A 12501-nucleotide genomic window follows, 5' to 3' on the forward strand; every position below is an offset into this window, starting at 1 on the left:
TAAATGTGGATGCTGCCATTACGTACGCTACCGGTGTTCAACAGAACAAAAGCCAAAAAAACGAGAGTCCACTAACATAGGCATGCTCTTTTTCTCCATCTTACCCGCTCTTCTCTCCCTCTCTTGGGGGTGGTGTTTGAGCCTGCGGTGACCTCCCCACCCTGATGAACTGAAATTTCTGGAACTGTGAGCTAAAGCAAATCCATCCATTCTTAAGTTGTTTTGTCCGTGTCCTTTGTCATGCTTACATGGTAGGCATGCTGGCTGGTTTTATGTCAACTTGACAAAAGCTAGAGTCATCTGAGAGGAGAGAGCCTTAGTTGAGAAAATACCTCCGTAAGATCGGCTGGTAGGCAAGCCTGTGGGACATCTTCTTAACGAGGGATCAATGGGGGAGGGCCCAGCCCATTGTGGGCGGAGCCATCCCTGGGCTGGTGGTCCTGGGTTTTATAAGAAAGCAGGCTGCGCAAGCTATGTGGAACAAGTCAGTAAGCAGCACCCCTCCATGGCCTCTGCATCAGCTCCTGTCTACAGGTTCTGCCCTGCTGGAGACTTCCTTTGGTGATGAGCTGTGATATGGAAGTATAAGCCAAATAAACCTTTTCCTTCCCCCAACTCGCTTTTCGGTCGTGGTGCTTCATCGAAGCAATAGAAACCCTCGGACAGCAGGTATGCATACCAGTGTGCAGGCATCGTTTCTCTGGTTATGACATTTGTCTTTAAATGCATTAATCACTATATTTTGCCTCTTCATTCTCAGTGTCTTACTTTCAATTCACCTCCTCTGAGGTTCTATTTTCCCTTGCAGGCTCATGATGGCAAGATAAGTTATGTAGACTTTCATACATGCCTCATATCGTCTTCTGGTTATTGATCAATGCTTCCGAGCCATCGGATGCTACTTCCTTTTGCTACCTTCTAAAAGCCTTTCTTTCTTCAGCTTCTCTTCTTGAAGATCAGTGACTGCTCCAAATATGACAGAGAGGGTAGATTCATCTCTGCATGGACTGGGCTGGACCCAGAACCATGTGCCGACCAGGGAAGAAGCAACCATTCTTGTCCCAGAATGCTGCGGGACACATCATGAGGAGCACTTCTTGTGATTCCGGTGGGAAGTTCTCAACCTCAAAGCAACCCACAGACCGGCTTTCTTCGACCCAGCAACTTTATTAATTGGGAGTCGCTTCCCTAGGGCACACTTTGTCTTTCCAATCTGCGGACGCCAGACTTCACTGCAAAGCGTTTCTCCGGGAACACACGTCAGATGTCTAGGACACTGAATCAACTCTGCGCTGTTTATGGTTTTTCTCCTTAGGTATGTCTCTGTCTATCTCTGTCGATTTTCAAGTCAGTCTTTCTCGGCAGGGCTGTCCTCCACGGTTCTTAATTTTTTTTTTTTTTTTTTTTGGTTCTTTTTTTTCGGAGCTGGGGACCGAACCCAGGGCCTTGCGCTTCCTAGGTAAGCGCTCTACCACTGAGCTAAATCCCCAGCCCCTTAATTTTTTCTGTCACTTTTTTTTTTTTTTTTTTTTTTTTTGCATCTGGCTCCCTCTGCTATGGCTTCCGTTCCATAAAACAGTTTGTTCTTCTGGTATCTTTGAGCCTACTCTTTTCTAAGGTTTAATAATCTGATAGTCACATTTTTTCCATTCAACATTTTTAGAAATTGTTTTATTTCTGACAATTTCACACATATATATAATATACTTTGGTCATTTTCACCTCCCCCCATTAGGCTTTCTCACACTGAATCCATTTTTTTTTTTTGTACCGACAAAAATCTGCCTCTACTTACAAGTCTTTTCTGTTCTCGTTGCCTTGGAGCTTTTGTGTATGATTCGCTGAGTTCTGTTAGGGTTGCTTCGATGAACACGGGTGAGGAAGTGTTTATTGCCATGAGCGAGTTACCAGTGGCTACTCCACGGATAGTCAAAATATTCTACAGCTTTGTATAAAAGATCACGTTAGATTTTTATTCGTTCATTTGCACTTCTTCAAAGAAGAAGGTATTTTTCTTAACTTTTTTTTGTTCTCTTTGGCAAATTATATTCAATAGTTCATATCCATGCTATTCTGTAACAACCTTTTGTTATTTGTGTGTGTGTGTGTGTGTGTGTGTGTGTGTGTGTGTGTGTGTGAAATTTAAGCATAGGTACCATACAGATTTCTTTCTAGTTAATATTCAAATTTAAATGGTATCAACTGGGCGGTGGTGGCATGTGCCTTTAATCCCAGCCCTTGGGGGGCAGAGGCAGGTTGACCTCTGAGTTTGAGCCCAGCCTGGTCTATAGAATGAGTTGTGGACAGTCAGGGTATACAGAGAAACTCTATCTTGAAACCCCGCCCCCCGCCACAAATTTTTTTTTCCTTTTTTTTCGGAGCTGGGGACCGAACCCAGGGCCTTGAGCTAAATCCCCAACCCCCACAAATTTTTCTTAAATGTATTAATGGTTAGCTGAAAGATTGTTCAAGTATGGGATGGTGAGGCTTTTTGGTTTTGTTTCGGTTTTTTTTTTTTTTAATGTTTTCTTTTACTGTCGTTTACATTCTCCAAATCCGTGTGGTTCAAAATGGAATCCTCTCCGTCCTCTGATGGTTTCTCCTTATTTCTCTGAATGAATTCCTGGCAAAGACTTCTTTTCCTTGAGGTCCTGGGTATCCCGCATGCTCCCGTGCTTAGATGGTTGAAGAAGAGGCTTCGAAGATTCAGAGACACACCCGGGAAAGCGGCGCGTCCGGTACCAGGCTGCGGCTATTCTGCTGACCCCTGGTGACTCCTTGAGAGAATGGGTCACCAGACTCCCATATTCTCCCATGGAACCCAGAAATACACATGTATATGAGTGTTCCGTAAGGGTTAGCAACTAACAAAAGAAATGAAAAGCAGAAGATGAAAGAAATAATCAGACCAAACGAAACACGCCTTCAGGCCACGGGGAGCCTGAGAGCTTCTCATTGGAAGAAAAGGCAGAGGAGGTTATCTTCGTGGCGTCTCCTCTAGAATTCTGGGATAGCAATGGCTGCTTCTGCCCTGGAAGGAAGATGACTCTTGGTCCAACACTCCCAATGCAGAGATGGAACTGCCCTCTCTGCTGTGACACTTCAGGAAAATCTCCTCCTGTGCGGAACAGTCAGACATGGTGAAGCTGGTTTCAAAAGTGTCCAAGATTCTAGCAGAGTCGGCATTCAGTATTTGACCGTTTTCTTCCTTCCTTCCTTCCTTCCTTCCTTCCTTCCTTCCTTCCTTCCTTCCTTCCTCTTTCCCTTTCTTTCTTTCTTTCTTCCTTTCTTTTTCTTTCTTTCTTCTTTTAAGATTTATTTGAGCACATTGTATCTGTCTTCAGACACACCAGAAGAGAGCCTCAGGTCCTATAACAGATGATTGTGAGCCACCATGTGGTCGTTGGGATTTGAACTCAGGACCTCTGGAAGAGCAGTCAGTGCTCTCAACTGCTGAGCCATCTCTCCAGCTTTAAGAAGCAGTGCTGTGAATATTTTTATATTTAACGTCTAACTTAATTTTGAGAGAGACCCTCAAGTCAAAAGGACTTTTCTTTTTGTTTTTCTGATGGCTTGTGGTCTGAAGGCTTTTAGCACTACACTTTAATTCTCTCCCAACTTCTGATAACTCTAATGTCCTCCAGCAGTGAAGTCTGAACCCTTTCTACTGAGGAAACTTACAGTGCCTCAGTCTGCCAAGCAGAAGCAAGCCCTTCCCTGTGGATGTTTCCAGAAGAACGTGGCTGGCTCCAAATCTCTTTTCCCACAACAACTCAACTGCTCCCAGCAACCATCCAATTTTAATAAATCTGGAACTCATGTTGGCTCCCCTCCCCCAGCTCTGGACAGGCACGTGCTCTACCACTGGTCTACACCCCAGTCCTAGCTTCTTTATTCTTTCACGTTTACAGTTACTCAAAATCTAAGAATCCTCAAACCTCCATGAAGATTTATCAATAAATCTTACATTTTATATGTCATAGACCTTTAGACCTGAGGGGATTTTTCACGAACATCAGATTTAGAAATACTGGAAGAAGAAACAAAGCTATCTTGATAGTGGGAGGAAAAAATTTATGATAAATGAGGGTTGGAAATAAAAGGTAAAACCAAAAGGGTAAAAATAAGAAGATGAGGGGCTGGAGAGATGGCTCAGTGGTTAAGAGCACTGACTGCTCTTCCAGAATTCCTGAGTTCAAATCCCAGCAACCACATGGTAGCTCACAGCCATCTGTAATGGGATCTGATGCCCTCTTCTGGTGTCTGAAGATAGCTACAGTGTACTCTTATGTTATGAATAACATAAATAAACCTTTAAAGAAAAAACTTTTAAAAACATTAAGATGATGAACCTCTGGTGTGGACCCTCTCCAGTTTCAAAGAAAAGATGCTCACACTAGGGACTAGAAGGATGCTTGCACTGGTGGATGCCACTGGGGACTATGACGAATTGCTTACCAGGTGAAGGAATCCTGCTGCTGTGAACCAGGTACTGATAACGATTGACATCAGTTTGGAAAGCTTCACTGAATTGCTAAAAGAACAAGTACAAAAGAACCATTAGGTCTTGCAGGCAGGTTCTAAATCAACACCAACACACAGTCCTCTGGGGCTCAGCTTTCTGCTCACCATGTGGCCCACGGGTTGGAAGGTACAGCATTGGTGGGGCTCTGCCCTTACCTTCCAGTCTGCATGGTTCCAGGGCCTCTATATCATTCATGTATGTGATATGACAGCTGGAAACTGACCCAGCATCAAGTGTATTGCTTTGAAGTTATAGATTTTTATGGCATCATTCATCGGCCTGGTGTTTTAGAGGCATGGATGTGGATCAATAGTCTATCAGTTTGTAAGGTTACAACTTTGTATAATGAGGTGGAACAAAATGGCAGGAGTCCAGATGTGGACTTGTAATGCATGATTTGAGTAGATTACAGCGACCCAATGGCATACGCTGAACTTATACCAGAATCACTGAGGCTGAAGTGTCAAAGAGGCTTATGTCTGTCAAGGAAAGCCTTAGAGTTTAGTAGAAATAGCTTCGGTTTCTGGCCTGGCCATTTGTCACGTAAAAATAGCCTTTCCAGCTTTGATTTCTTCACAGTGCATAGTTAACACTGAGATGTGCCTAGATTATAATATGGATATTTCTAATAAGAGTGCAGCAATGTTTTAAAGGAGAGAGTTTAAACTTTTATTATTATCTTCTGGGAGTATTTAATTTGCACTATTTTTATGTATCTGTAATGCTGGGTTTGAACCCGGGACCTTGCATCTGGTAGGTGAGAAGTACCAGGCATGGATTCCCTCCCATGGTACAGGTCTCAAATCCAAGCAGAGAGCAGTTGGTTAGGCCCATGACAGCAATGCCATTGCAGCACAAGTGGGTACACATGGTGGTTTGAATATGCTTGGCCCAGGAAGTGGCACTATGAGGTGGTGTGGCCTTGTTGGAAGAAGTGTGCCTTTTAAGAGGTGGGATTCGAGCCCCCTCTCCTAGCTGCCTGGAAGCTAGTTTTCTCCTGTTTGCCTCCTGTTGCCCTCTGTAGAACTCTCAACTCCTCCAGCAACCATATCTGCCTGGACGCCGCCATGCTTCCAACCATGATGATAATGGACTGAACCTCTGAACCTGTAAGCCAGCCCCAATTAAATGTTGTCCTTTCTAAGAATTGCCTTGGTCATGTATCTTCACAGCAGTGGAAACCCTAAGACACCCATCTTGTCTGGCAAGTTGGTCTTGTGGTCTGTAAAGTTCACAACTGGGGAAGTAGTTGCCTTTTCTAACACACAGCTTGCACAGCATCATCAGAGAGGGACTGTGAAAGCCAGTCAGCAGGGAGGAAGCTTTCAGCTTCCTCTGTGTTATGTAACAAAGGGGATCTTCAGCAACTTATCACCTATTCCTTGTGGACAACTCCGAGAAATGACAAGAGGCTGTATTGTTTGTGGGTCTCTGATCCCAACCAGGAACTCCATGGGAGATACTCCAGCCCTGGCGCTGGGGTTCATTTAACAACTCACAGCTTCCCAGAGAGGCTTTTGCCAGTCACACAGAGAGAGGCAATTCTCAATAATGAATGTATTAAACCAAAGCCTCTGTATTGGCTGATGGGTTTTGTTTTGGTCTTTTTGGTTTTGTTCTGGGTAGAGAGATCTGGAATTAAAACCAAAGCTGACTTACACACTGTAGTTTTGCAAAAACAAGGAATGTGTAGTCTCTGTACAAGGACTGCAAGGTTTTCAGCCAGGGAGCTAAATGACAAATGAGGAAGTGAGTGAGTGACAGGCACCACAGATGCCGGGTGAGTGACAGGCACCACAGATGCCCGGTGGGTGACAGGCACCACAGATGCTGGGTGACAGGCACCACAGTTGCTGATGGTCCTGATTTTCACCCTGGAGTCCTCTTGGGGCACAGGGAGCTTGAGGACCAGTTAATGTTTTCACTTCCTAATCCAAACTGCTAAGTGACAATGCCAGACAGGGCTGAACTTACCTGGTCTTGATGACTTGCAGGATCTGTAAGATTTTAGGAAGTTCGAGCAACCGCAGAGCTCTTAAAAACCTCAAACCTACAAAGCAACCAGGAGAAAGTCACCTGAACTCTAACGTGGCTGAGGTGCATGCACGGAGCTTTCCTGGAACACTTCACTACCACGTGTTGTAATGTCACAGGTTTTTTTTTTTTTTCTTTTTTTTTTTTTTGGAGCTGGGGACCGAACCCAGGGCCTTGTGCTTGCTAGGCAAGCGCTCTACCACTGAGCTAAATCCTCAACGCCATAATGTCACAGGTTTAAGGACATGGAGTTCACACCCTGATTCTGAACGTTTACTGACTACTGTTACCCAGGACATCTACTTCTATAGTTCCTCATCCATAAAATAGGATCCACCTTACAGCGTTGTAGATCTAATCTTAGACATGTAGAAGATGGCCTCGAATGTAATAAGCACTGTGCATTTTACTCAACTCTTCTTTAGAATTTATAGGAAACTTTACTTGGGTCTGTTAAGCTCCTGACTATTCAGCTTTTCAATAATCCTGGTTTTTTCCTTTTCCTTTTTTTTTTTTTTTTTTTGCTAATAACAGCAAGAAATAGAATTGGTGTGTATTTTATAAACAATAAATAAAATATGAAATTTTATTAAAGCTGATTTTTTTTAAAAGCCCATGCACGGGGCTGGAGAGATGGCTCAGCGGTTAAGAGCACTGGCTGCTCTTCCAGAGGTCCTGAGTTCAATTCCCAGCAACCCCATGGTGGCTCACAACCATCTGTAATGGGATCTGGTGCCTTCTTCTGGTGTGTCTAAAGACAGCTACAGTGTACTCATATACCTGAAGTAAAAAGAAAGAAAGAAAGGGAAAAAAAGCCCATGCACTATTAATACACCCACCTTAAAGATAACACAACTAATGAACAATTCCTATTCCAACCATATTTTAATATGAAGACTGGTCTTGAAAACCAGGGCAGACTTTTCTTTGAGTCCATATAAGATCCCAGCATAAGGGACCACAGGGGCTGGAGCCTTGCCCCTCTGGTTGTAGATACAATTATTCTGTCAACAACTATTGAACACCTGCTGTGTACCAGGTGCATGCTGGGATCAAGAAATGATTTATGGTCATTCTGGTGGTGACAAATCTAAGCACTGGCGAGGCAGAGGCAAGTGGGTCTCCGTGAGGTCAAGGCCAGCCAGAGCTACATAATGAGATCCTATCTCAAAACAAAACAAAACAAAACAAAAACCAAATGTTTCTGTACATGCAGTACAAAACTCTACAGTCAAGAGAGAGCTCTTCGAAATGTCCATGAGGGTCTTGGAAAGACAGATATTCTAAATGGATGTTGAACAGTCTGAGGCACTGATTACCGATTGCCACAGCACACTTACCCAGCCAATTACTCTTCAAATAATAGGAAATAAAGGTTGGTGGGATGGTAAAAATGTCTACAATTGAATTCATCTCCAACCAGAACTTGATCTTGTCTTCAGCTGCCCAAAACTGAAACGGAAACAAGACACCCACATTATATTACCCTTGGGAGTTAAAGAAATTATTTTTCAATTACTTTATGTACAGGAGTATGTTTTGTATGTAGATAAGTGTGCATGTTTGAACGTGTGTCATGTGTAAGCATGGTGCCCATGAAGGCAGGAAGACAGGGTGGGATTGTCTGCAACTAAAATCATGACAACTGTGAGCTCTCATGTAGGAACAGGGAACTGAACTGCAGGTCACCCATCAGAGCATGAAGTGCTCTTAAACAATGAGCTACTTCTCCTTGCTCTACCTACCATTTTGAATTTTGAAGGGACTGTGATGGAAAATTAGTGCTTTGCTATATTGCAATCATTAAATGAAGACTCAATGGCATGCTATTTAGCATATGTAGAAATATATACATTCGAAAGAATACGCAAATGCATACGTACTACATAAAGAGATGGTACCTTGGGTGGAGCGTGGTGATACACACCTTTAGTGCCAACACTTGGGAGGCAGAGGCAGGTAGATCTCTGTGATTTTTGAGGCCACCCTGGTCTACAAAGAGAGTTCCAAGCCAGCCAGAGCTATACAGTGTGGCCAGTGCCAAAAACAACCAAACAAACAAAACAGAGCCAAGGGGAGGGGGAGAGAAATCAGGACTGTTCTGTCAATGAGCATATAGTCATTTATTTAGCAGACCCCAACCCTCACACTTTAAACATTTTTGAGCTTCCAGTTGTTCCTAGAGATTTCTGTTATGTCTATATATACAATATATACATTAATATAAGTCATAATTCTTATAGATATGTGTGTTTTTATACATCTATGTGTATGTCATATACATAGAGCTTATTATCTGTGATCAGTGAACATGTATGGTTCATGGCAGACTCCAGTGAAAAAGCTTGCAAAAAGCTTCCCTGACCATTGTGTCTCTGAGCTTCCTAATTTAGGTTAAGAATGCGCCACTTGGGGGTTGGGAATTTAGCTCAGTGGTAGAGCGCTTGCCTAGCAAGCGCAAGGCCCTGGGTTCAGTCCCCAGCTCTGAAAAAAAGAAAAATTAAAAAAAAAAAAAAAAAAAAAAAAAAAAGAATGCTCCACTTGGGACTGGAGAGATAGCTCAACCTGTGAAAGCACTTGCTGCTCTTGCAAAGGACCCAGGTTCAGTTCCCAGCACACATAGGGTGACTCACAACCATCTGTAACCTTAGTTCCAAGGGACCAGACACCCTCTTCTGGCATCTGAGGCACCTCGAGCAAGTGTGCAGACACACATGAAGACACAACACTGTACACATGAAATAGAGTAAGTAGAACTTATTTAAACACTTGAGAAATAAATCAAACATTCAAAAAGCAAGATGGGGGGTTGGGGATTTAGCTCAGTGGTAGAGCGCTTGCCTAGGAAGCGTAAGGCCCTGGGTTCCGTCCCCAGCTCCGAGAAAAAGAACCAAAAACAAAAAAAACAAAAACAAAAACAAAAAAACAAAAAAAAAAAAAAAACAAAAAGCAAGATGGCGGGCTGGAGAGATGGCTCAGGGATTAAGAGCACTGACTGCTCTTCCAGAGGTCCTGAGTTCAAATCCCAGCAACTGCCTGGTGGCTCACAACCATCTGTAATGGAATCTGGATCTGATGCCCTCTTCTGGTGGGTCTGAAGACAGCTACAGTGTGCTTATATATAATAAATAAATAAATCTTAAAAGGTAAAAGGTAAGATGGCCGACACGCCATTAGTGTAGCACTGACGATCAACTTCTCCTAACTTCCGGTTGTTAGTAAGGCTTCTCCAGTGGGAGACCAGAAGCCAGGAAGGACTGCAGACAGGGTGTTTTGTAACGAAGTCATTCTCAGGTGTGTCAGAATTCTGGACCTGGCTTACACTCTCAAGCCCAGGAGTTGTGGGTCATGTTAAATATTTATAACTTGGGGCATAGCTCTTCTACCCTTAGAGCCTGAGAAGCAAGAGAAATTGAGCAACTAAGAGGCACGCTGGCCGCTATATCGCCGTCTGGGGGTGGGGCTTGGTCGTTATTGCTTTACCTAGGTACTTACCCTCAACCCAAAGTAGAAACTAAAGAAAGCATTGAAACTCAAATCCACATGGACAATTTTGTCTTCATATGAAGAACACTTTCGAACAGGGCTGCAAAGAAATGGGAACATTGTTGCAAACATAAACATTTCAAAACCTGTGTCTACAGAGCAGAGGTAGAGGTCGGTTAGGCAATGCATATGCTAAACATGAATGATCCATTCAAGACTCCTGTTCACGCCTTCCTCTTGGGAAAGAAACTGTATAAAAAGCCACCAGACCACACGTGGAGCTCAGAGTAGTAGGAGAAGGGCCCACCACTCTGTTAGTCAGTTTTGTTGAGTGGGGATCCAGAGCCTCAGAGGTTATATGGTCCTCCCTGGTTGGAAACCCATCTATCTAGACAAGATCGACCTTTCAGTTCCTCTTTCTACCCCTTTGAGACAAAGTTACTCGATATCAAACGAATGGATTTGAAACAAATTCAAAGATAGTTTCTCAAAGACATGTTAGGAGTTCTTCATTTTACCCCAGGTGGGTATTTTATATAATTCTCAGAGGCTGGGCATGAAGTTTTTAGTTTTTAAAAAAACACTGTCCTAGCCTTGATTTATACAAGGGGATGAACTCAGAGAAGTGAAAAAGGTTAAAGTCTTAAAGTCTCAGAAAGGTCTCTGAAGACACCCCAAGGACTTCTAGAGGAATTCAGAAGCCTTCATAAGGGGCCCCATGGCAGGAAACAACACTGGAGGTTTAGTGTCCTAGAAGGTTTGAAGAGGAACTGTATACCCCACCCCAACACTAGAAACGGAGGTGGCAAAATACAGGGTGTGGTGGTTTGTATATGCTTGACCCAGGTAGTGGCAGCATTAGATGGTGTGGCCTTGTTGGATTAGCTGTGTCACTGTGGGTGTAGGTTAAAGACCCTCATCCTAGCTGCCTGGAAGTCAGTCTTCTAGCAGCCTTCAGATGAAGATGTAGAACTCTCAGCTCCTCCTGCACCATGCCTGCCTGGATGCTGCCATGTTTCTGCCTTGATGATAATGGACTGAACCCCTGAACCTGTAAGCCAGCCCCAAGTAAATGCTGTCCTTATAAGAGTTGCCATGGTCATGGTGTCTCTTCACAGCAGTAAAAACCTAAGACACAGGGCAAAGGCATGCATTAATCACACAACTGGAGTTTGTGCTTCCTGGTTACCATTTTGATTAACTTCTGTGTTTGGTGGCGGGGCCGGTGTGCATGCATGAGAGCAAAACTATCTGACGTCCCTGAAGAGAAAATTCTAAAGCAATTAAGTTTCTCATAAAGCAGACAAGAGTGACGGCATTTTTACTTACTCCATTGAATTGATGAAATAGATCACAAGAGACCCGATGCTTAGCACAAAGACGAGGATCACCTACGAACAGAAAAGGACAGAGACGACATGCACGTCTACTTCACTGGCATGGAGTAAAACAAGCCCACAGAATTGTGCTTTCTGCTTTAAATGAGGTAAATGTTGCCCCGTGTTTTTACTGCTGTGTGTGAGGAGGTGGGAGGAGCAAATGGTTTGCCTTACCTTACCTTTTGTACGGGTAGCGCTGCATTCACACCTTCATTTATGCCTGCATCCATCCATTCATTCATTCTTTATTCACTGAAGGAAAGCGGACTAAGGCTCACACTGAGCCAACGTGTATCCATTGTACTTGCCTAGTCTCAACTCTCGCACGCTTCGGAATAAACGGGGTACCCTTTCCTGCCCCTCCTAGAGATTAGCGAATGTTTACCAAGTGTTTAGCATGTGTCAGACGCAATGTCACTTCATTTCATGATAGAAATGAGGGCTCATAAATATCAGTCTTGGGCTTGAACTGCCTTAAGGACTTTTCCCCACCTGGGAAAATGTTCTGTGAGCAGATAGTGAGTGCTTTTGCTATGCTGTATCTGGTATGGGAAGTCGGCCCCTGTGCAGAGCAACACAACCAGGAAGCTGCCTTCTCGAAGCCTCCAGTGGAGCTGGGTGAGACCTTTGTCAGCCTCCGTGATTTCTCTCAGGTAGGCTCTAGATAATTAGGCATTCCTCTGGTAATTTCTAATCTCCAAACCGCCAGGTGTCTGTCTGGCTCGATGGTCCACACCTTTGATCCCAGCATTAAGAAGGCAGAGGCAAGTGGATCTCTGAGAGTTTGAGGCCAGCCTGGTCTACATAGAGAGGCCAGCCAGAGGTAACCTAGTGAGACCCTGTCTCAACAAACAGATTTTCAAATATGTTTAGTTCGATACAATTTTAATGATAAAATTCAGAATTTTATTTACAATAAAATGCTCTCTCCCTTCTAATTCAGATACTGCTTGGGTGGGCCACTTATATTCTTTTCTCTTTTTTTTTTTCCGGAGCTGGGGACCGAACCCAGGGCCTTGCTCTTCCTAGGCAAGCACTCTACCACTGAGCTAAATCCCCAACCCCTATATTCTTTTC

At 43.7% G+C, this 12501-nt stretch overlaps 2 protein-coding genes across 1 annotated transcript in view; one reads left to right on the plus strand and one right to left on the minus strand.

Moving 5' to 3' along the window:
- Positions 1-12501, plus strand: part of Erich1 (glutamate-rich 1) — a gene marked incomplete at its 5' end in the record, with an annotated part of 52793804 nt that overhangs the window by 43387663 nt on the left and 9393640 nt on the right.
- Positions 1-12501, minus strand: part of Kcnu1 (potassium calcium-activated channel subfamily U member 1) — an 87475-nt gene that overhangs the window by 65100 nt on the left and 9874 nt on the right. The window contains exons 3-7 of the mRNA XM_087589531.1: positions 11375-11436; positions 10055-10145; positions 7900-8011; positions 6500-6575; positions 4459-4534 (exon numbers count right to left, since the gene is read on the minus strand). Coding sequence (XP_087445657.1) covers positions 4459-4534; positions 6500-6575; positions 7900-8011; positions 10055-10145; positions 11375-11436 — 417 coding nt within the window. The remainder of the gene's footprint in view (positions 1-4458; positions 4535-6499; positions 6576-7899; positions 8012-10054; positions 10146-11374; positions 11437-12501) is intronic.

The sequence above is a fragment of the Rattus norvegicus genome, chromosome 16 (assembly GCF_021556685.1).
Source record: "Rattus norvegicus strain SHRSP/BbbUtx chromosome 16, alternate assembly SHRSP_T2T, whole genome shotgun sequence".
NCBI lineage: Eukaryota > Metazoa > Chordata > Mammalia > Rodentia > Muridae > Rattus > Rattus norvegicus.